The sequence below is a fragment of the Notamacropus eugenii genome, chromosome 1, assembly GCF_028372415.1.
Source record: "Notamacropus eugenii isolate mMacEug1 chromosome 1, mMacEug1.pri_v2, whole genome shotgun sequence".
NCBI lineage: Eukaryota > Metazoa > Chordata > Mammalia > Diprotodontia > Macropodidae > Notamacropus > Notamacropus eugenii.
Genome location: NC_092872.1, coordinates 170,243,031 through 170,268,088, shown reverse-complemented (window position 1 = coordinate 170,268,088; position 25,058 = coordinate 170,243,031). Strand labels below are relative to the sequence as shown.

Genomic DNA, 25,058 nt, shown 5'->3' with positions numbered 1-25,058 from the left:
CCATAATGTAATATCCATCTCTGCCTATCATACAAGAAATATTCATCTTCATATTTTTGTGTATCTTCTTTGCATGGCTTCCTATTCCCACTGCATTGCATCCAGTATTCTTTGCTGGTCCAATTGTCCTATAGTGTGTGTGTGTGTGTGTGTGTGTGTGTGTGTGTGTGTGTGTGTGTGTGTGTGTGTGTGTGCATGCACAAGCGCGTGCGCACACATTAATGGTATTCCATTTTACTCATTTTAAAATATTGGTTAATTCCTTTTTTCTTTGGCATGTTATTGGGTTTGTTTCTTTTTTAAAGAGTTATTTGAGGAGTCTGGCTCCCTTTTAGAACTCACTCGGCCATTTTGATTGGAAAGCTCAAGACCATATCCTATACTACACCATTCATGAAGCTTTCCCTCAATTTCCCATCAGATTATCTTCTCTCTCTGCTCCAAATGAAACTTGTTTTGTAGATCTCTTAACAGCATTTGCATTTTCTACTTTGCAGTATAGTTATTGATATTCTTGTCTTACTAGATAATAAAATTCCTTGAATATGGACCAGCACCACTTGTCTAATTAACAAAGAAATCTTAAAACTGGATCTTATTATCAATTGCTGATTTTACATTCTAATTTGTACAAAACTAGCTTTAACTCCATCTAAGAGGTGATTGCAATGGAGAAATAGAGCAAAGTTCTGAATTAGAACCTGACTGTTAGTTTTCTCAAAAACAAATTTGGTTGAATTTTGAGTTCAAGTACATTCCATTCAGTTTACTGAGCTTTCACAAAAATCAAAGTAAATATTCCCATGTTTATACTAATATACAGCAGCATAACATTCAGCTTAAAAGTTAGGAGGTAATGGGCTGCTTCCTATCACTTTCCATTGAGATAATCAACAAATGCTGTTATTGGATGTATTGCAGAAGTGAAAAGTTAGATAAATATACTGTAACTTTTACTTAGTTCAGGAAAAAATCATAGTATGAATTCCTATATATGTGATTGCCAATTATCCAAAAAAAAGTTTTATGGTCATAATAAGCTTGTCATTGAATTGTTTTACAGGGGTCTCCCAAGCCAAGCTTTTGAATATATACTGTATAATAAAGGAATTATGGGAGAAGACACATATCCTTATAAAGGAAAGGTATTCTTGATATCTAATCTAAAACAATATTGTTGGAATAGTTGTACTGTATACAATTGATTCTCAATGTTCTTGCTGTTTTGAACAGGATGGCACTTGCAAATTCCAACCAAACAAAGCCGTTGCTTTTGTCAGAGATGTGGTCAACATAACCCTTGTGAGTATGAAAGGTCCCTAGGTAACAATACTGTGGGAGTGATGTACAACAAAACAGTTGTGCCATTTCTTTTATTGTATGGGAATTCACAGTGGAGGCAGGTAGGTGGCGCAGTGGTATAGCACTGAACTTAGAATCAGGAAGACCAGAGTTCAAATATAGCCTCAGACACTTCCTGTGTGAGCCTGAGCAAGTCATTTAACCTCTGCCTCAGTTTCCTCATCTGCAAAATGTAGATAGTAATAATATCTACCTTCCAGGGTTGTCAGAATCAAATGATATTTATATTATATATCACATAAATGTTTATATTTCTAACATTTCTATGTTACAAATCTTAAAGTGCTATATAAATGTTAGCTATTATTATCATTATTCTTATTAATTTGCTGTATTGAGGATATAGTAGTCATAGAATACTTTTGTCATAATAAAGTTTTCTGATAGTGATATTTCTTATAATGACATATCAACCAACATGTTTGTAACATAGTGTGACTCCATATTTCCTTGTTGTTCCAAGCTCTGTCTGGTATAAATATCAATTAACCAGATGGTATGGATAAAGAGTAAAAATTCAAGCCAAACAAATCCAACTTGGAGATGGAATTAATTCTGATTGGCAACTTATTTTATCCAATTTACCTGGATATCCTGATGATACAAACTACACTCTGAATACTATATTACAATAATATAAAAAGTCATCTGGTTGGGGAAAGTCAGTAGAGCTCTGATTCCCTGGGCAAATCTGAGGTGTCATCTTCCAGGTGTAATTAGACTATAGAGTAGAAAATACTGGTTATGTGTGAATGAATACTATGTTTAATAAAATAAAAGCTTTCTTAATTGGCATATTGGTAAAAAAAATAGAAGGTATTTATCATAATTTGCAGTTAATTTTGCTTTCCCTTGCTTGGTGGTAAATGATCTGCATGTAAATCCTGGTTCTACTTCCACTTACCACCCATGTGACCTTAGATAAGTCATTTAATCTCTCTGAATCTCAGTTTCCTCATCTATAAATAAAGGGTTTGGAATAGTTTGGAGTCCCTGATCTGTCAGAGGATCTATGAACTTGGTTTTTAAAAAAAAAAATATTTTGATAATCTTATCAATATAACTTTAAAATTTCCTTTAAAGTAATTCATTTCCTTTGTAATCTTATGTATCTTATTTTATGCATACTGAAAAACAGTACATAGGCTTCATCCGACTGCCAAAGAGATCCATAATACAAAAAAGATTATGGACCTATGGACTAGATAATATGTAATGTCTGAAATGTTGTGATGTCTGAGCCTATGAACTTCACAAGAGCCTTATCAAAGCAGAAAGACAGAGCTCTGACTTTTTCCTCAAATAACAGAAATAGTAAGTGATATCTTTATCTTAGCCCCATTATATACCTCTTCTGGTTAGCTTCAACATAGTTACAATGATCAGTTTATATTAGAGAAGATCCAAAACACTACTTCTAAATAATATATCTTTTATGGTCATTCTTTCACTTTGGATTGAGCTATGACATCCACTAATCTAAAGAGATTTTGCATGAGTCACAATTCCACTGTGTAACATTTTTCATCAAAAGAAAAATATGTATAATTAACTAAAGCAGCTACATATTTAGCTGATATAACTAAAATACTAGTTCTTGGGACCAAAGCAAAAATAAACATGCCCTCTAGTGTGCTTATTTTCTCTTTTTTTAAAAAGAAGGGAAAGGCTAGTCTTTTCCTTTGGGAGTTTTCAGTTTGAGTTGTATTTTTACCGGGTGTGTAAATCTAGTAATAAAGGAGAAAAAGAATGAGAAAGGCCAAAATATAATGTGTAATTCAGGGTGTTATTTTTTCCCCCTCAGTATGATGAAGAAGCTATGACTGAAGCCGTGGCCAACCATAACCCTGTCAGTTTCGCTTTTGAAGTAACTGATGACTTTCTGAGCTACCGTAAAGGCATATATTCCAAGTGAGTTTTTCATTATGTAAAAGAACAAGAAAAACATTACCTAATAGTTTTCAGTAATCATTTAAAAGTCTTGTTAAGTTTTGTTATGAATCTCTTAAGAGCAAGCCAATTCTGTGGCCAAAAATACCACTTAGATTGTAGAATCTGGGGCAGAAATAAAACTTAGAACTCCAAAAATACAAAACAGCAATGAAAATTCTGTGACCACATTACCAGCTCTCTTGGCAATACTTTGTAGTTCCATAAAAGAGACCTAAGGATAGGAAAGAGAAGAAAAAAAGTTATATATTCAATGAGCTAGTTCTAAATTCTAGGAATTCCACTATACTGGTAGCTATCTTTAAGAATAAATATGAATTTATAAAGTGGGCAATTAAAGAAATGTGAATCCCTTCACAAAAGAAGGATTTTTAATGGCAGAATATATATTCCTTGAGGGTAGGCACTGTCTTTTTCTTTGTGTCCCCAGTGCTTAGAACACTGCATGATATAAAGAAGATACCAAATGAAAGTTTATTGCATTGAACTCACTTAAACAAAGGATCTTGACCCAGGGTTCCTTTTGAACAGCAAGTTCCCATATATTTGAAGACTTTTACTATGGTGGTAATAGTAACAATAAACTTTTACCTTTGACTTATTTTTCAGCCCCAAGTGTTCTAAAAGTCCAGACAAAGTGAATCATGCAGTGCTTGCAGTTGGGTATGGAGAAGAAAATGGAATACCTTACTGGATTGTGAAAAACTCTTGGGGTACATCCTGGGGGAACAATGGGTAAGGGACTCTGGATTATCATTTAACTAAATTATCTATAGCTGATTTAAAAAGTCTTCAGGCTCCTACCAGTTCCTGGTACCTACATACAGTTAACTCAGTTAGTACTTAAGAAGGGCCAACATCACTGATTCAATCCTCGAATAAACCATTAAACTTTTACCTGTTACACTGTCAAACGCTACAAATAACTTTGAAGCAAATGTCTTAAATATTCGCCATGGGGGTAGAGGGGCGCAGGTTGCAAATCCATCACCTCAATGTGAATAACAAGTATATAGCCTGCTATTGGTGAGTAAATGCCATCATCTTTGTATCAACAAGGAAAGAAAGTATCATTTTTTTAAAGTGTATTATATTGGGAAAAATAAGATACTATTTTAAAGAAAGAAGGGGAAAAGGAAAAAGTGTATTATGAAGAATCTCAGTTACAGTTCTCAAACAAACAAAAAAAATTGGGTTTATTAATGATGGCTTATATGCATATAATACCTCTTATTTTTCACAGAGTTTTCCCATCTGCCATCTCCTCATAACAACATTTGGGAGGTAGGCAGGGCATATAGTATTGTGGCTGTTTTTATAAATGTGAAAATGAAGCTTAGAATCACTCTCTGAATCCCAGCCCTTTTCTTTCTCACTGGGACTTATCTCCTATAACACTGATGTGTAGCTAATTGTGTATTAGGATCACAATAGGAAACTTTGTTTTTCTTTTTATTAAACTGCTATCATTTCCAGAGGTATTAACACATTTATACATGAGGAAGTATGTGACTTCATTTCCTAGTCAAGCACCATGGAACTTTCTGAGTTCCATTTCAGAACTACTTTTAAATTTATTTTTATAAAGAACTCAAAGCCTTCTTCAAATACCTGTTCACCAAAGGTAGCTCCATCCTTCTAAAGAAGTAAATCATTGATGACTTGTACTTCAAATAAAGTTACTATTGAATTATTAAGTAGTACATTTAAGTATTTTCACCATTGTTTGTATTTAGTGTTTAGAAGCTGATTTGGTATTAAAGGTCTTGGTTTAATAAAGGATTGCAAAGCTGATTCTGCATCTGAGTAAAAGTGTCCCATTATAGCTTAAAGCTCATACCCAATTTATTAAATTATTCATATTGATATGGTACCTTCATTCCTTCCAGTCTTTGGTTAGTTTTAATCACAGAATAAATGATACCAAAAAAAATGAACAGATTATTTAATGATTTAGTAACTTCATAATTCCTTATCGGGAGAGGTATCATTTAAGAAAAGGAATTGTGAATAGATTCATTAGAAGGAAAAGTTACTTTCCTTGTTAAGGAAAAGAACATAGTAAGTGACTCATCCATAAATTACACAGGCGATTTCCTATTAGATACTATAATACTCAAAGCTAGTACTTTCAGTTAATAAAACTGAAGGGCAAAAGTCCTTGAGAAAGATGCAAATATCTGATTTTTGAAATATAGCAAAACATGGAGCTTAACTTGGGAGGTCAATAATGCACCAAAATGTTGCTTTCTCTTCCCATCTAACTAAATACCAGTGTTTCCTGGTAGAAAGTCCCAAGTTTCACAACTATGAAGACAAGTTTGTAAGAGGAAGAGAGAAGAGGGGACAGTTTCCCTGTTTTCACATCTCCCCTATGCCACAGTCTTAAGAGACCACAGTCTGCCCTCGTATAGCATAGAAGTTTAATTCTGTTTTTTTATGAACTCTTATTTACTGTATTCTGAACATTCATCCACAAAAGTGACTTTGGTTGAAGGTTGTTTCTTTAAAGAACTTTCCTAAAACCAAAGATCTGTAACCTGCAGTCACTGAGTTCTTGAATTGAAAAAGCAGAAGGATTTAAACTAGGTCCCCTGGTAGATAGGCCACATTAGGACTTAGGGTTCAACAGTTTATCTAGACATATAGAAAATTCAAAACGAATTTCACACACACACACATACAAGTTATTGAGGCTGAAAATATGTAGACTTGTGACATTATATACTTCAATTTTGGTACATCTTCCATTTTTCTTAACTATTATATGATTTACTAGATGTAGGAGGCAGAAGGAAGGTGTATTAAAATATATTTTGTTCTGAGAATTTTGTGATACCTTTTAGGAAAAGTAGGAATTTCCACCAAGATTAGGAATCATTAACCTAGGACTACATCCCGGGGACCCAGTACTAGTCTCCACGAATATTTGCAGGAATCATTGCTTGTCCCAGAAATGTGCTTTATACTCTCAGCTATCTCTTCTTCCATGGACTTCTGCTTTTTAGGACACATCCCCTTTTGAGAGTCAGATGATTGCTTTTAGGGCTGCGTAGTCCTTTGATCTCCCAGCAATATGAGGCTTCCTCTCTAATCCTCATTTCTCTTCTGATTGCTCCAGGTACTTCCTTATTGAGCGTGGAAAGAACATGTGTGGTCTTGCAGACTGTGCATCTTATCCCATCCCACTAATGTAATCTGGAAATACATAGGGATGAGCAAAGATAAAGAAGAAAAAAAGACATCGTATGCTGAAATACAACCTATCATAAAACCTAAGTGAATGAACCCTGAGTTTTAAGTTGGCCATGAGCACCCAAAGTTATTTGGTCACTGTGAAGTCTCTTGACCTTCCAACTCACCTGAGAAAAAGTCCTTAGGGAAGTCAGCTTTGTAGAAAAGAATATTTTCAAGTCATTTCTGTCCTCTTGTAACATCCATCTAACAATGCAGTCAAGGAGGAATTCATCCTTTTCCTTACCTTGCTGGTTAAAACTCTCAGTAAAACAAGGGCAGGAAGTAGCAAACTGCTCCCAGGGATTTTGACACAAGCATTCAAGTGAGTCAAGATGTAATAAAAGCACCACTTTTTTTACATGAAAAACCACATAGCACTATGGTGGCCATTTCATTCTCAGGTAATTTTTTTTCTTTTGACAGCAAGTTTCTCTTTTTAAAAATCAAATGTATTTTAAAGCAATATGTGATTTTTAAGTCTATTTTTGTCATATGCTAGTTGCTATTTTTAAAAAACATATTTTGATAAGAAGTCCATTTGATCGACTGGACACATGTTAGATTTGAAATCATTTCGGTTTAGAGTCAGTTTGAGTCAAGGGTAAAACTTGACTCAGCTGAAATTGAGGAATCCTGACTATTGAATCACCTTGCTTTGAGCAGGCCTCAGAACCCCTCACTACCTATTCCCCATTTGTAAAATAATTTTCAATTGCTTTACTATGCATCATAGCAATGACGTTGGAATTCATAGTCAAAATGTCATTTTATTGGGACTGAGATGCTATTGCATACAAATAAACTGAATACAGATACTTGACTATTTCACAATTTGTTTCATTCATTTTGGTCCTTTTTAAAAGTTGTACTTCCTAAAAACACTTCATGTATCAGCATTTGAAATAACAATCAGCAAAAAGTCCTGTTTAATTCAGCACCGATGTTTTGTGCCCTGAAAGACTTCCAAACACTACTGAAATGAATCATGAGGATACAGTTTGAAACACAGTCTTAATGAAATAGTGACTTGGCTTTTTGGTCTACATTTATGAGGTTAAGAACATGTTGCAGTCTCTGCTTGCATAGTACTAAGCAACTCTAGCAGGAGGAAGTTAGGTGGAAGGCATCAGAAATCAACCTTGGACAAAGTATGGTCTCCTACCCATTACACACTCCCAGGTTCCATATCACTAGCATTCAGACCTTGGCAACATCTGCTGTAATATCACTAGTGATAGGGCTTAGGAATGGGGAAAAAGATGGTTTCAACGATGCCCATTCCTTGCTCTGATTTTGACTGCTACCGCTCCCCTTTCTCACCAATTGTCTCCAAAAGTTCAAAATATTCTGTAAACCACTAGGCAAATGCCTATCCTCAAATAAATCCTAGAAATATTACAGAGATCCTACCACTCTATCTCCTTGGAATTCTAACAAAATTCCTGGCTACATAAGATGGAAGGAGAAAAATTTTATAGGGTCCGAACAGGAAGGTTGCTTAACTGTAGTACTTTCTTCTTTTCTGTTATAGTCTCTCTCTCCTACATATTGGTACAGCATTAAGCTGGATAGAGGTACCACGAGTGTTGAACAGAGAAGACGGCTGTAGGAATGCACTATACCCTTTTTCCTGTTTTCTTCCTTCAGCTTCCTAGTTTGACTTTGAGTTATGGATACCCAGTTTTCCTCTCATCCTCAGCTTCTGCTGACATTGTAAGGGACTTCAACAAACATGTCATGACTTCCTCAAACACCCTAACCTCATAGTTCTTCAGCTTACTCAATTTCACATGACCTGCTCCTCCACTCCACTTTAGCCACCCACAATGATGGTCATAGTCTTGATCTTTCCATCACCCACAAATACACCACTTCCATGTTCATGAACCATCAAATTCCCTTAACTGATGACAATTTGTCATTCCACCCCTCTCTTTGCCTTGAAGCCTCCAACTCTGTTCTTCACCCACACCTTGACCTCCAACTCCTCAACTCTTCAGTTCTTTCCCAGGCTATCACCCCTGTACTAGCTACATTCTCCTCCTTTTCCCATATTTACTCCTTGGTGAAACAGCTCAACAAAACATTTTCCTTTTCTCTCAAGTCCTTTGGTCTGTTATCCTATGCCCAATCATGCCCTGCCAAGCATCAGTCTGGAATCAGTCCTTCCATCACTATCTCCCTTGCACGCTTCTTCTTGTCATTGAGTTGCATCTGACTCATGAGCCCATTTGGGGTTTTCTTGGCAGAGATACTGGAGTGGTTTGCCATTTCCCTCTTCAGCTCATTTTACAGATAAGGAAACTAAAGCAAACTGGATTAAGTGACATGCTCAGGGCCACACAGCTAGTTAAGTATCTGAAGCAAGATTTAAACTTAGGAAGATAGGTCTTCCTGACACCAAGCCCAGCATACCATCCCTGTGCCCCTTCATTGTCCATTTTGCTTGTATACAAGTAAATACACAATACAGTAAGTATCTGAGGTCAAATTTGAACTCAGGACTTCCTGACTCCAGGCCTGGCACTGTGCTACCTATCTTCTTGTACACTTACTGCTGAATAAAGCTGGAGAAAATAATGAAACTATGCTGACTTAGGTCCATTACAAATTTATGTTACATTACATCATCTAGGCCCTCACTCCACAAAGGCAAACCTTTCACATTTCCCTAATTAACTTACTATGCCACTCTCCATAGCCAGCTCTTCCAACCCTTTTCATTCCTCTTCAAATTTCCCATGGCTTGCTCTCCTCCCCCACCCTCTCAGCTGAGAACTTGCCATATAGTTTACTGAAAAAATTAAACACATTCACTGAGAGCTTCCTCTTCTCCCCTTTTCATCTCATATCATTCAGATATGCCACTATCTCTTTCTTCATAAATCCTCTCCAGGCACGAGTGATCCTATCCCATCCCATTTTCTCCAGCAGCTCCATCATCCTTGCTTTTAATGATCATCAATCTCCTCTTTCCCTGTCACTACTGAGTCGAGCGGAAGGCAGAGGCTCCTAGGTGTTTTCATGATTTAGGTTCACTGGTGAACCACAGCCATGGCCGAGGAAGGCATTGCTGCTGGAGGCATAACGGACATTAACACCTCTCTACAAGAAGTGCTGAAAATTGCACTCATCCACGATGGTCTAGCTTGTGGAATTCATGAAGCTGCCAAAGCCTTGGATAAACACCAAGCCCATCTTTTGGTTCTTGGGTGTGTGCTGAGCATCAGATCAACTTGATCAAGGTTGATGACAAGAAACTGGGCAAATGGGTAAAATAGACAGAAAGGGAAAGCCCCATAAAGTGGTTGTGTTGTTGTTAAGCACTATGGCAAGGAATCTCAGGTCAAAGATGTCATCGAAGAATATTTTAAATGCAAGAAATGAATAAATAAAAGCCTAGGTCTGATTTGAAAAAAAAATCATTAGTCTCTACCTGTCTACTGAATGATTCCCTACTGCCTACAAACATGCCCACATCTCCTCCATCCTTAAAATATTCTCAGTTGATCCCTGCTAGCTAGCATCCCATAGCTCTCCTCTCTTTTGTGTTGAAACTCCCTGAGAAGGCCATCTACAATAGTTTTCTCTACCCCTTTTCTTCTCACTCTCTTAGCTCTCTATCTCATCATTCTTCCATAACTTTTTTCTCCAAAATTACTCTCTCTTCATTGTCATATCCAAAGGCTTTTCTTAAACTCCATCCTTCTTGACCTTTCTGCAGCCTTTGGCACTGCCTTTGATACGTTCATGCTTCTTGATACTCTTCTAAGTTTTCACGAATCTATTGTCTCTTTTTTCTCTTCCTACCTATCGGATAACTCCTTCTTGGTCTTCTTTGCTGGATCTTCATCCAGGTCATGCTCACTAACCTTGGGTGTCTGATAGGACTCTGTCCTCAGTCTGCTTTTCTTCTCCCTCTATATTATTTCACTTAGTGACACCATCAGCTCCCAAGGATTCAATTTTCACCTCTGTGCTGATAAGTCTAAAATCTACTTATCCAGTCCTAACCTCTGGGTTGAACTCCAAGCTCATTTCTCCAACTGCCCATTGGAAATCTTGAAATGAATTCCCTGTAGACATCTGAAACTCAACATGCCCAAAATGGGACACGTTATCTTCCTCATGTCTCCCCATCCCATCCTCCCCTACCCCCCAAACATTTGCCTCCTCCTTCCTTCCCTACTATTGTTGAAGCCACCACATCTTTCCAGTCACTCAGGTTCACAATTTAGGTGTCATCCTGAACCCTTCACTCTCTAACCCCACCCCCATCCAATCTGTTATCAAAGTTTGTTCATTTTACCTTTGCAGCATTTCTCATATATGCCCTCTTATCTTCTGACACTTGCCACCACCCTCATGACCTCACAACTGGACTATAGCAATAGGCTGCTGGTTGGTCTCTATTCCATAAGTCTCCACCCTCCACTCAACTACAAAGGGATCTTACTAAAGCTCAGGTCTGACCATGTCATTCCTCCCTTATTCAATAAATGCCAGGGGTTTCCTAACTGCTCCAGTATCAAATATAAAATCTACCGGATTTTCAAAGTACTTTCTACTTTTCAAAGATTCAAAGTACTTTATAACTTTTATGTCCCCCCCTCCAAATTCCCCTAACATACCTTACCAGTTTTTCTTATACCTAACATATACACACACACACAAACACCACCAATCTAGTGATACTAGCCTCCTTGTAAAAGTTTTAAGTGTTTTAAACAAAACATTCCATCTCCAAACTCTGGGCATTTTTATTGGCTGTGCCCCATGCTTAGAATGTTCTCCCTCCTCATCTCACGCACCAGACCCGGAGCAGAGCCCAGCCCTCCCTCAGCCACACAGCACCAAGAGGAGCAGATCCAAACGGGCTTCAGGGACAGAATCTCCAGCAGCAGTGCAGGTCCCTCCACTCACCAGAGCCAAAGGTCAGCTTGCCGAGAGGGGAGCGGAGTGTCCCTATAACTCATGCCCCCTCAGGAGGCAGCTGCAGAGGCAGCAGCAGACAAGGGCTCCCAAAGCAGGAAGGAGGTCGGATCCACTGTTGAAGCTCTCCGCATAAACACCCTGAGGAAACTAAGCCCTGTGTGGCAGCCCTGCCCCGACCTGAGCACCTGAATTTAATCTCACACTGAATAGAAGCCCTGCCCCACCAAAGCCCTAAGGCTGGGAAGCAGCATTTGAATCTCAGCCCCCAAGCACTAGCTAGGCAGAACTGGAGGTGAGGTGGGTGTGGAGAGGAAACTCAGAAGTCAAGTAACTGTCTGGGAAAATGCCCAGAAAAGGGAAAAAAAATAAGACCATAGAAGGTTACTTTCTTGGTGAACAGATATCTCCTCCCATCCTTTTGGATGAGGAAGAACAATGCTTACCATCAGGGAAAGACATAAAAGTCAAGGCTTCTGTATCTCAAACATCCAAAATAAATATTCAATGGGCTCAGGTCATGGAAGAGCTCAAAAAGGATTTTGAAAATCAGTTTGAGAGAGGTGGAGGAAAAACTGGGAAAAGAAATGAGAGAGAGATGCAAGAAAAGCATGAAAAGCAGGTCAACACCTTGCTAAAGAAGACCCAAAAAAAAATGCTGAAGAAAATAACACCTTGAAAAATAGGCAAAAGAGGTTCAAAAAGCCAATGAGGAGAAGAATGCTTTCAAAAGCAGAATTAGCCAAATGGAAAAGGAAGTTCAAAAGCTCACTGAAGAAAATAGTTCTTTAAAAACTAGAATGGAACAGATGGAAGTTAATGACTTTATGAGAAACCAAGAAATCACAGAACAAAGCGAGAAGAATGGAAAAATGGAAGATAATGTGAAATATCTCATTGGAAAAACAACTGACCTGGAAAATTGATCCAGGAGAGACAATTTAAAAATTATGGGACTACCTGAAAGCCATGATCAAAAAAAGAGCCTAGACATCATCTTTCATGAAATTATCAAGGAAAACTGCCCTGAGATTCTAGAATCAGAGGCCAAAATAAGTATTCAAGGAATCCAGAGATCACCGCCTGAAAGAGATCCAAAAAAAGAAACTCCTAGGAACATTGTGGCCAAATTCCAGAGTTCCCAGGTCAAGGGGAAAATATTGCAAGCAGCTAGAAAGAAACAATTCAAGTATTGTGGAAATACAATCAGGATAACACAAGATCTAGCAGCTTCTACATTAAGGGATCGAAGGGTGTGGAATAGGATATTCCAGAAGTCAAAGAAACTAGGACTAAAACCAAGAATCACCTACCCAGCAAAACTGAGTACAATACTTCAGGGGGAAAAAATGGTCTTTAAATGAAATAGAGGACTTTCAAGCATTCTTGATGAAAAGACCAGAGTTGAAAAGAAAATTTGACTTTCAAACACAAGAATGAACAGAAGCATGAAAAGGTGAACAGCAAAGAGAAGTCATAAGGGACTTTACTAAAGTTGAACTGTTTACCTTCCTACATGGAAAGACAATATTTGTAACTCTTGAAACTTTTCAGTATCTGGGTAGTTGGTGGGATAACATACACACACGCACACATGCACACACACAGAGAGCACAGAGTGAATTGAATAGGATGGGATCATATCTTAAAAAAATGAAATCAAGCAGTAAGAGAGAAATATATTGGGAGGAGAAAGGGAGAAATGGAATGGGGCAAATTATCTCATAAAAGAGGCAAGCAAAAGACTTCTTAGTGGAGGGAAAAAGAGGGGAGGTGAGAGAAAAACATGAAGTTTACTCTCATCACATTCGACTAAAGGAAGGAATAAAATGCACTCATTTTGGTATGAAAACCTATCTTACAATACAGGAAAGTGGGGGAGAAGGGGATAAGCAGGGTGGGGGGGATGATGGAAGGGAGGACAATGGGAAGAAGGAGCAATTTGAAGTCAACTCTCTTGGGAAGGGACAGGATCAAAAGAGAGAATAGAAGCAATGGGGGGCAGGATAGGATGGAGGGAAATATAGTTAGTCTTACACAACACGACTATTATGGAAGTCATATGCAAAACTACACAGATATGGTCTACATTGAATTGCTTGCCTTCCCAAAGGGAATGGGTGGGGAAGGAGGGATGAAGAGAAGTTAGAACTCAAAGTTTTAGGAACAACTGTCGAGTACTGTTCTTGCTACTAGGAAATAAGAAATACAGGTAAAGGGGTATAGAAAGTTATCTGGCCCTACAGGACAAAAGAGAAGATGGGGACAAGGGAAGGGAGGGATGATAGAAGAGAGGGCAGATTGGTGATAGGGGCGATTAGAATGCTCGGTGTTTTGGGGTGGGGGAGGGGACAAATGGGGAGAAAATTTGACACCCAAAATTTTGTGAAAATAAATATTAAAAGTTAAATAAATTTTAAAAAAATAATAAAAAAAGAAAAAAGAAAATCTTAGAACTCTGCGCAATGTAATGATAATGCATGAATTTAGAGTACTGAAGATAAAACATACTACTCACCTTTTGCCCTAGAGAAAAAGAAATTAAAATGCAAGGGAGGCATACAGTTTTAGGTAAGACCAATGTGGGAATTTGTCTTTCTGAACTTCTCATGCTTCTAAGGGTTTTTTCACTCTTTATTTTGGGGTTTGGTGCTTAATGGAGTAGGGTGATAGGAAGAACAGATTATAAAATGTATGCAAAAATATAGTTTTTTAAAAGTTCATAATCGAAACAAATTTCCTCATTGTCATGTCTAAAACCATTTGTCTCTTTCTTTATCAGGAATCTAGCATCTCTCTGTCAGGATGTAAGCAGCATACTTCATTATCAGTCCATTGGAATTGTGGTTGGTCATTGAATTGTTAAGAACTGTCTTTCAAATTTATGTTTTCAATATTCTTGTTTCTGTATCATTTGTTCTCCAGGTAAGAGATCTCTTTGTGCATATGCCCCACTGATGTTTCCCATTCATTCTTTGAACAAGCTTAGCAAATGAGGGAAAATAAAATTTATTTAGTATTTTTAAGATCATTGATTTGAAGCTGAATGGGACCTTGGAGACTATCTACTGCAACTTCATTTTACATATGAAAAAATTAAGTCCCACAAAAGTTACTCCCCAGAGTAACAGTGTAGGAAAAAGCAAGTGGAGATTTGAACCCATATCTTATTACTCCAAATCCAGAACACTTTGCACTGCATGATTACATATTTATGTACATATAAATGTACATAATACATATACATGCCTCATACATCTCAATAGACTGTGAACCTGTTAAAGGAATACTTTCTTATTTATCTTTGTATCCTAATAATTTGCTTTCCATACAGCTAGCAGTTAATGCTTAATTTGAATTAAACTAAACAGTAATAGTGACTGTAATTGGAGTTCAGAGAAGGGAAAGAGAGCTGGCAGAATCTTTTAAAGACTGTAGACCATTAGCATAAACAAGATATGGCCTGAATTTCTCTATTTCTTTTTTTTCTTTCTACAAAGCATAGCCTGTAAATAGATGTCAATATTTTTGTAGGAAGAAAGTAGAAAGCAGGAAGAAATTCCTGAAGTTTTGGGCAAGTCCCTTATAACCAAGTATCGTGAAACTTTACTTGGGCAAAATGTAAATCAGGCAGCTAGTGGTGCTGTGAAGTTCTACACCTTGAGTCAGGATTATGTGAATTCAAATCCAGCTCCAAAAACCAACCATGTGGGTGACTCCACGTCCCAAAGATCTTCCTCAACTTCTTCAACTTTAAGATAAGAAGTATAATAGCGGCCTCTGGGCGTTGCTTCAAGGATCAAAAGAGGTTGGGATCAAAGGGCTTTGCAAATCTGAAAAGCTCCAGATAAACATTATTACGATCTCTGCGGCTCCAGAACGGCCTCTCAGGTTAGAATTCTGTGGACTGGAGATCCTACCAACAACGTGGCGCTGGAAGGCTCAGCCACCCATCTGGCACAAGTGCCACAATGGTGGGGCTCTGCACCATCTCTGCATCGCGGTCCGGACGGTCCTGGCCTTCCACACTAACATCCTGGAACAGCCTGGCTGCGTCCTGCGGCCTTCTGGGCCTCAGTGTCCTCGGCTGTAAAATGGTGACAAGGACGCCTTGGCTGCCCTCCTCACTGGCTGGTGGGCATGAAAGGAGATCGGGATCACGAGGAGCTCCTGGCACACTTCAGAGGACCACGCTGAGATGCGCTAATTTCGGAGGCCAGACGGCAGAATCCAGGGGTGGCAAATTACAGAGGAAGAAAATGGAAGTTTAAGGGAAAGACCTTTTTCCTTAATCCTCAGGTCACACGGTGTGTGTGTGTGTGCGTGTGTGTGCGTGTGTGTGCGTGTGTGTGCGTGTGTGTGTGTGTGTGTGTGTGTGTGTTTTCAGGTGTTTCAGGAGAACCTGCAACCTCCAAAATAAACAAGGTGCAACTACACCCGCACGAACTTCCCGACTGGAAGAGACCAGATGAGAGAGGGCAGGACTTTCACAGTTCTCGCTACGCCCCCGACGCGACAATACGCAATTTCCGGCGTGCTGACGTCACACGCTCCCTGAGTCCATTCTGGGTCACATGACTTCCGGACCACCTCCTCTTTGCGCTTCCCAGCGGCCGCCCAATTACTCCCGCCTCCGAGAAGGCGTGGCCAAGCCCCAGAGAGTAACGCTATTGGTCGGTTCTCCCGAGAGGGTAAGCCTATTGGAAGAAGACCTCCCGACGCGCGAATCGCGCGCGTTTTGTCCAGAGAGCCAGCCTGGGTATAATTTTCGCCCTGAGTGACCGCGGTTGGGAGGACCCCCGCGAGGTGAGTGCGTGGGTGCGATGTAATTTGGGGGAGCCAGCTTCACATCCCTCAGGCTGAGGTTCCCCGGACCCCGTTCCGGCTCGTCCGCCGGGTCCCTCCCCCGGCGGGTCGGGGCTGTTGCACTGGGCTGGCCTGGTAGGGAGCGGGAAGGGGAAGGGAGCTCCACCCGGAGTCCTCCGAGGTCCGGCTGGGAGACTTGGAGGCCAAGGTCGCCTTTCAGAAGGGGAAAGGGAGGTCCACGGGCATGCCAGCTGCGGCCTAGCCCTTTGAACCCCGTGACCCTTGACCCCACCTCGGCAGGTGGACTCCGTTTATTCCTCCTTAGAGTCCCGCGGGAGGGAAGGGGAGGAAGGAACCTGGCCTTGTCTCAGTCTCTTTGTCCGTGAACCAGCCTGGTGTTTCTCAGGCCCCTTCCAGATTCTTGATACTGAGGAGTGGCATTTGGTTCAGCTGTGAGAACCACCCACGGGGTTAAGCAGCGTCACTGACACGTCTGATGGACGGGCGGGAGGAAGACAAAATAAGAAAAAGTGGCGGTATTACAGCAGCGCTTTAGTCTCTCCGACTTGTGCAAGGCTGACATTTAAAGTGTTCTAACTACACTTGGATTTGGCGATGTTCCTCTCATTGGCATGGTTGCGTGTAAGAATGCGGATTGGACTCCTGATTTCATTGGTGTGGAGAACTTCCTCCACCAGTGCAGATTGCCACCTGCTCTGCCACTTCATTGTCCGGAGTGGTGAGGGAGGAAATGACTTGCTTATGATCATCACAGAGGCAGCAAGTGTCAGAGACAGGATTTGGAGCTAGATCTTCCTGGCTCTGAGACTGGATCTCGTCATAAATGTAGCCAGATATATTTATAAAACAAAGGACGAATCGTAAGGGAGATGTTGTTGAGTCATTTTTCAACCTGTCTTAATTCTTCATGACCCCCTTTTGAGGGTTTTCTTGGCAGAGATACTGGAGTGGTTTGTTATTTTCTTTTCCAGCTCATTTGACAGATGAGGAAACTGAGGCAAACAAGATTAATTGACTTGCCTAGGTCGCACAACTAGCAACTGTCTGTGGCTGCATTGGAACTTCATTCTTCCTGATTCCAGGCCTGGCACTCTATTCACTGTGCCACCTAGTTGCCCGATGGATGAGTCATATAGACCTTCAGCAGCACCATTAGGACCTTTTCCCATGAAGTTTTTCCAGTCTTGGTATATCCTATCAGAAAGTAGTAGGATCTGTGCTCAGCTGGTACAACCACCTTGTGTGTACAGGGTCACACACACACACAAAATGCATATCTCTCCTGATCACAAGGACCTCTCTTCCTTGGAAATCACTTGAGTTTAATATATGAAGATCACCTAGTCTGAATCTTTCATTTTATGAATGAAAAATGCCCAAGGTCTCATAGATAGCTTTAGTGGAAGAGCTTGGGGACTTGAACCCAGGGCTTTGCTCAGTAAATACACCAGGCTATAATAATACATATGGTACCCACTTTTACAGGGTAGGGTCAGATGAGATAATGTGTACAGAGTGATTTGAAAACTTTAAATCAATATATCATGTCCCCAAAGTCTTAGTGAAAGCTGCTCTAGGGCTTTGGGGACACCCTGTATAAATGCTAGCTATTCCTGGAAGGCTAGGGTGCTAATCTTATCCCTATATCCCTACTATCTGCTATGTTAGTCTCATCTCTGATATCCTTAGAAAGAGAGAAAACTAAGCCTGGAACAAGTTGCATGCCGTCTTCATGGTCACATAGCCAGTAAAGTCAGGTACCACACTCTGTCCACTGTGCCACAGATCTGGAGTGGGGGTGGTTTATCCATAGGAATCAGGAGATTTTGGTTTGTTTTTCTTTCCTGTTACCAACTCGATAAATCTAGCCACAGTTGCCTCTGGTGGCTTTGGTGTGAGTAAATCACACCCATAGTGTGTCTATTTTGTTCTCTTCAAAACCTCTGGCATTTGTCAGCTTCCTAAATTGGCTATTTGGATGATTTATTTTTCCATCTGCCCCTCAGGCTAAAGGGCTGTGTTGATATATTCACTACCTGGTAAATCCAAAGGGGAGCCATCTCCAGTCATCCTGATGAATATCTGGTCACTGGACCCAGATGGTTCAGGAGGAGAAGTGAGGCTGGTGACCTGCACAGCCCTCCCTCACTCAAAACAAAGTCAAGTGCAAGTCATGTCATCATTACTCTGATGGCGTGGTCTTCTTTGGCAACAAAGGATGAACACAACAGACCAGGCTATCCTAATGGTGACATCGAAGGTCTATATGTCTCATCCATGAACCTTTCTAACAATTCAGAGAGACTCATTGTCACTTGGTTGGCCACAAGGTTATGAATTTTTCCTAAACAGCAATTCATGAAGGTATAAGTAAGATATAAAAGGATCTGTGTGAATGGTGGAAAGAATCAAAGTACCCACATGGATAAAATCACAGATTCTTGAAGTAGTAGAATTTCACCATGAGTGTCATTAGCCATCATCGTTGTCCCTGAGAAGAATAGGCAGTGTTCCTTAAAACAGGAAAAGACAGCCTTAGAGCTGAACACACACTAGTGTGGGCAATGTTGCTATAGGGCTTTTTTTGCTATATTTTTTAAAATTCTAGAGTTAAACAACAGGTGAATGTTGCCAAATCCAGTGGCCTTTTCTCAGTCTTCATTCTTTGGTGTCTCTGTAACTTCTGACATTATCGGTCACCTTCTTTTCCTTGATATCTTCTCTAGGTTTTTATGACATTGATCTGCCCTGGTTCTCTTCCACGTTACTCCTACCAACCAAGAGGGATCCCCCAAGTCTTTCCTGGACCCTCTTTTCCCAATATATTATTTCACTTGATGATCTCATCAGCTCTCATAGTTTCAGTTATCTCTATGCAGATGACTCTCAAATCTTACTTGCCTAGTCCTAACCTTTCCTCCATCTAGTCCCCTACCTCCAGGTGCCTATTGGATATCTCAAACTGTCAAGATGTCAGTCAGTTATTGTGCCAGACTGTGTGCTAAGTTTTGGGGATTCAAATAAAGAGAGAAGAGAGACCCTGCCTATGAGGAACTCATAATCTAATGGGGGAGAAAACATGCAAACAACTGTACAAATAAATTTTACACAGGATAAATAAAGAGGGATTAGGAAAGGCTTCCTGTAGAAGGTGGAATTTTAGCTACAACTTGAAGGAAGCCAGGAAGCCAAGAGGTGAAGATAAGATGGGAGAGAATTCCAGGCGTGAGGGACAGCCAGGAAAAGTGTCCAGAGTCTGGAGACAACTGTCTTGTTTGAGGAACAGTAAGGAGGCTATTGTCACTAGATCCAGAAATATGTAGGGAAGGGGTTAAGTTGTAAGAAGACTGGAAGTTGAGGGGGGTGATAACAGGGTGCCCCTGGAGTTATTGAGTAGGCAGGTGCTATGGTATGACCTACTTTTTTAGGAAAATCACTGTTGGCTGAATGGAAGATGGATTGTAATGGGGAGAGACTTGTTTTACGCAGATCAGCAGGCAATTACAGTAGCTCAAGGCATAAATAAGGCGAGAAGGACCTGTACCAGGGTGGCAGCAGTATAGTAATAACAGAGGAGAAACAGGACCTTATTGGAGCGATACAGTATAGGTGAAATTGATAGACTTTGGAAACCTTTGTTTTTCCAGTTCAGATGAAAATGAGGTTCATGGGATGCCTGTTCCCTCCACCTCTTCCTTTATATTTATAGTCTTTGTCTCATGTACCCCTTTTATATGAGATAGTAATTTCCTTCCTATTCTTCATTTTGCTTCCCAGTATATTTCCCTATCCCTTACTTTTTCTTCTTCTAAGATTACTGAAGCAGAACAGGCCCTCTTTATCTTTTGTTATGATCCTTAAAAGACATTAGGTTTTCAAGAAGATGCTTATGTTTTTATATCACTAATTAAAATGTAAACAGTTCATCGTAATACAGTCTTTTCTATCAATCCAATATATTTTGCCTTTCTCTGTTTCTCGTCATTCCCAAGTTTACATTCAAATTCAAAGATTCTGCTCGATTTTGGCAGGGAAATTTCATTAGAAATACTTAGAAGCCCCCTAGGAGTCCTTCTTTTTAACTCTTTAGAAGTATACTCAGTTTTGTCTGGTAGATTTTGACATATAATTTTTTGCCTTTGTCATTATTTTCAGGTAGTCCAATAATCCTGCATTATTTCTCCTTGACCTTTTTTCCACATCAGTTGTTTTTTAATAGAAAGTATCTTACATTTTCTTCATTTTTTGAATCTTTTGATTCTGCTTTAATATTTTTTGTTGTCTTTTGGAGTCATTGCTTTCTGTTTGAAAGAACAGTTTCTGAGTTTAAGGGAGTTCAGTTCTTCCATCAGGCTTAACATCACCATATCTCAAATATTCTCTTTCCCATTCTTTGCTCCCCAGATGCCATTTCCTTCAACATGGCATTTTGTATACTTTGTTTCATTTCTTCCAGGAACTCTTGTAGTTCTTGTGGCCTCAATGATCTTTTCTGAGACCTTGTTTGTAATTGTGAAATTATACTTTTTTTCTGGGTTTTACCTCTTAGGATTCTGTCAGTTTCTTCATTACACTCAGTATTTTCTTTCATTTACTCATATCTTAGTTCTCAGTTTCTAGATCAGGACTTTGTGTTGAGTACCATGGACAGATACTTAATATAGTACTTGGAACATACTAGGTGCTTAATAAATGTGTTTTGATTGATTGACTCTGCTTGGTTCTGGATGGGGCTGAAGTAGGCCCTGCCTTCTATAGAAATTACTGGTATTTGGCTGTTTACTTTATGGTGTGACTCAAGTTTTGCCTTAGCTCTTTCTTGCACAAACCCAGATTTGGCTCTGACCCTTGATGGGAACCTGACAAGGTCCCATCTTGAAGTTGTTGATGGTGCTAGTGGCAAAAGTCCTGGGACTGTGCTTTCCAAATGCTGCACTGGTTGGTTCTCTCTCCTGCTATGGCTTAGACATGGTTGGGCTGCCTGCGTCTAGGTATTGAAGACACTTCAGATGTGACCTGTGTCTCTTCCATGCTGTGCCTCATGTGGGACACATTGGGCACTGGTCTTTTCCTGTGTCTGGGGAGTGAAGCGGGGGGAGCATGCTACCTGGATACCACTATCTTGTACCACAGGCATGGCCACGCTGCTTGCTCTGGCCTTGTCTTGTGATCCAGGAAAATCTGTGCTTTGGTTTCTGCCTGCCTGGATCTTCCACAAGATTCTGGCTTTTTTTTTTTTTTTTTGCAGTCCTGTACTGTTTCTCTTTGTTCTTCTATATCATTGTTCCTCCTGCTGTATTTTTAAGCTTTTCTGCACCACTTATGGGAGATCTGGGTTCACCTAAGTCCTACTTAATTTGCCACCATCTTCACTGCCTTCCAAACGAATTGTAGACAAACAATTCTTAGAATTCATAAAGATTCTAGTTTGAAGTAACAGTTAATCACGTCCACATTTAGCTTTAGTTGCTTCATTATTAAGATTATCAAACGCCTGTTTAACTTCTAATGGAGCAATCAAAATATGGAGAATTTAGGAAAAGTTCAGAAGAAAACAGGGGAAGTTATTAAGATTTAGAAAATGCAGTAAAGTACTTACTGTCATAAGTCGCCTTGCTTCATTTCTTTCCAGTCCCAATTTCAATAGCAACATCCACGAGCATTCATTAAATCCGATCTTTGTGCCAAGCACTGTGTTAGACGCTAGATATATAAATACAAAGTATGAAACAGTGCTCTCCAGGAGCTACAGTCCTATTTGACATATTGAGATTAAATTACTGTATTAGGTTTTTCCCAGCATGATTTATAATATGAAAAACTTTTATAAAGGAAAGGAGAGGATCTAGGGAGTTACACAGATGAACAGAGCTATAGTTTTCATAGTGGGTGCAAAAATCAGAAAGTGATTTGAGGAACTAGGATATCACAGACATGAGAGATTTAACTGATATTAGGTCTTCCCTAGAATACTGCTACAGGCCGCATTAGTACCTCCTCCAAAGGATGGTCAGGATAAAGTACAAGAGGAGGAAATACAAGTTAGTTGCCAATAAAAGTGTTGTGAGAATACTGGAATGATTAACATTATTAGTTAAAATGAGACTTTTGTTTAATTCAACTGGTTTGTGTATTCAAGGCACTGCACTTAGGAGTATGAAGACAAAAGTCCTCCCCTCAAAGAGCCTCCACTCTATTAGACGATTGAAATCTATGAATTAAGAATTAACTCAAATTTTTCAAAACGATTTTTTCTTAGTAAGCATGATTTTCAATTGATACTATATTCCAGCAATAAGCTAAGCAGTAAAAGCATTTGGTGTGCAAAAAATATATATATATATGTTCAGTTAAATCTTAGTTTCGAGCTTTAACTTTTATAAGATTTTGAGTTCTAAATTTTTCCCCCTCCCCTCCTCTCCCACCTTCCCAAGAAAGCATGCTATCTGATATATTCTATACATGTACAATCATATTAAAAATATTTCCACATTAGTCATGTGAAATAAGAATCAGAACAAAAGGGCAAAACCATGAGAAAGAAAGAAAATAAAATAGTATGCTTTGATCTACATTCAGACTCCGTAGATTTTCTCTGGATGGTGCATAGCATTTTCAATCATGGGTCTTTTGAAATTGTCTTAGATCATCGCACTGCTGAGAAGAGCTAAGTCCATCAAAGTTGGTCATCCAACAGTGTTGCTCTTACTGTATCCAATGTTCTCCTGGTTCTGCTCACTTCACTCAACATCAGGTCATGTTAAGTCTTTCCAGGTTTTTCTGAAATCTGCCTGCTCATCATTTCTTAAGGTACAATAGTATTGCATTCCATTCATATACCACAGCTTGTTCAGCCATTCCCCAATTGGTAGGCATCCCCTCAATTTCTAATTCTTTCCTACCCCAAAAAGAGCTACTATAAATATATTTGTACGTGTGGATCCTATTCCCTTTTTTATCGTCTCTGGGATACAGACCTAGTAGTGATATTGCTGGATCAAAGGGTGTGCACAGTTTTATAGCCCTTTGGCATAGTTCCAAATTCCTCTCCAGAATGGTCAGATCATTTCACAACTCCACCAACAATGCATCAATGTTCCAATTTTCCCATATCTTCTCTAGCATTTATCATTTTCCTGTTTTGTTATGTTAGCCAATCTAATAGGTGTGAGGTGGTATTTTAGAGTTGTTTTGATTTGCACTTTTCTAATCAGTAGTGTTTTAGAGCATTTTTTCATATGTCTAGTTAGCTTTAATTTCTTCATCTGAAAACTGCCTGTTCATATCCTTTAATCATTTATCAATTGGGTAATGACTTGTATTCTTATAAATTTGACCCAGTTCTCCATATATCTTAAAAATGAGGCCTTTATCAGAGATTCTGGCTGTAAAAATTATTTCCCAGCTTTCTTCTTTCCTTCTAATCTTGGTTATACTGGCTTTGTGCAAAAACTTTGTAATGTGATGTAACCCAAATTATCCATTTTGCATTTCATAATGTTCTCTATCTCTTGTTTGGTCATAAATTCTTCCATTCTCCATAGATCTGACAGGTAAACATTCCTTTCTTTCCTAATTCGCTTATAGTATCTCCCTTTATGTCTAAATCTTGTACCCATTTGGCGTTGTCTTGGTATATGGTGTAAAATGTTGGTCCATGCTTAGCTTCTTCTGCCATACTATTTTCTAGGTTTCCCAGCAGTTTTTGTGAGATAGTGAGTTCTTATCCAAGAAGCTGGAGTCTTTCTGTTTATCAAACAGTAGATTATTATAGTCATTGATTCCTGTGTCTTATATAGCTATCCTATTCCACTGCTCTACCACTTTATTTCTTAGTACCCAGTAGTTTTGAAAATTGATGCTTTATCTTTAGATCAGTGTTAGATCTCGTATGGCTAGGTCACCTTCCCTTGCATTTCTTTTCATTAATTCCCTTGATATTCTGGACCTTTTGTTCTTCCAGATGAATTTTGTTATTATTTTTTCTAGTTCTCTAAAATATTTTTGGTAGTTTGATTGATTGATGGCACTGAGTAAGTAAATTAACATAAATCTTTCTTTAATAAACCATTGTTCTTTGATTTTACTTCTGCTTAGGAAATATATACTCTTCCAATTTTTAATTAGGCTTTGCAATTTCTCTTTGAGATTCCTCCCACCTCCTCCTCTCTACTTATTTGTATACTAACATTGCTTCAGGGATCTCTGATTTTTCCAGTGGAGGCACCCCCTGCCAACAAGATCTTAACTCTCCCCTGCCCTGGGATGTTGTCTTCAACAGTGGCCAGAAAAGCCTCTCCAAATTTAATCAAATTGTGGCCAACTTGAAAAATATCAACTATATTACCAAGCCCATAACTTGAAGTCTTTCTAACCTGAATAGGAGCTTGTAAAGCAGGGAAACTGCCAATGGGCCAAATGCCATCTGTGGCCTCTTTTGGTACAGATGGCAAACTAAGAATGTTTTTTACATTTTTTAAATGGAAAAACTATTCTTAACTCAGAGGGTGACCAGCTGGGCTTACAGTTTGCTGATCCCTGTTCTAGAGCGTAGAATGACACTGTTGGCATAAACTAAAATCCAGGGTTTGCTACGTGCTATAATGAGGCATCAGAATATAACCTTAGTGAGTGAATGATATGACATTTTAAAGTTTACAATGTATTTTATGTATAAATATTACCATATTTTAATTATGTAACACACACAAAAAAAAACTAAGCATGTTATCACCCTGGACATTTTTGAA

At 39.2% G+C, this 25,058-nt stretch overlaps 2 protein-coding genes and 1 pseudogene across 3 annotated transcripts in view; all 3 read left to right on the top strand.

The window, feature by feature from the left end:
- The window catches only part of CTSH (cathepsin H), a 43,446-nt gene extending 36,077 nt beyond the window's left edge, over window positions 1-7,369 (top strand). Inside the window, exons 9-13 of the mRNA XM_072618828.1 lie at window positions 1,064-1,145; window positions 1,234-1,302; window positions 3,167-3,273; window positions 3,922-4,047; window positions 6,434-7,369. Of these exons, the coding sequence (XP_072474929.1) occupies window positions 1,064-1,145; window positions 1,234-1,302; window positions 3,167-3,273; window positions 3,922-4,047; window positions 6,434-6,509 (460 nt within the window). The 3' untranslated portion in view covers window positions 6,510-7,369. The remainder of the gene's footprint in view (window positions 1-1,063; window positions 1,146-1,233; window positions 1,303-3,166; window positions 3,274-3,921; window positions 4,048-6,433) is intronic.
- A 2,134-nt stretch (window positions 7,370-9,503) lies between these two features.
- On the top strand, window positions 9,504-9,958 carry LOC140510317 (small ribosomal subunit protein eS12-like; annotated as a pseudogene).
- Window positions 9,959-16,048: 6,090 nt separating this feature from the next.
- BLM (BLM RecQ like helicase) overlaps window positions 16,049-25,058 on the top strand; it is a 59,633-nt gene continuing 50,623 nt past the window's right edge. For both annotated transcript variants that reach the window (XM_072618753.1, XM_072618744.1), the window contains exon 1: window positions 16,049-16,287. The gene's annotated coding sequence lies outside the window, so the exon portion shown is untranslated. The remainder of the gene's footprint in view (window positions 16,288-25,058) is intronic.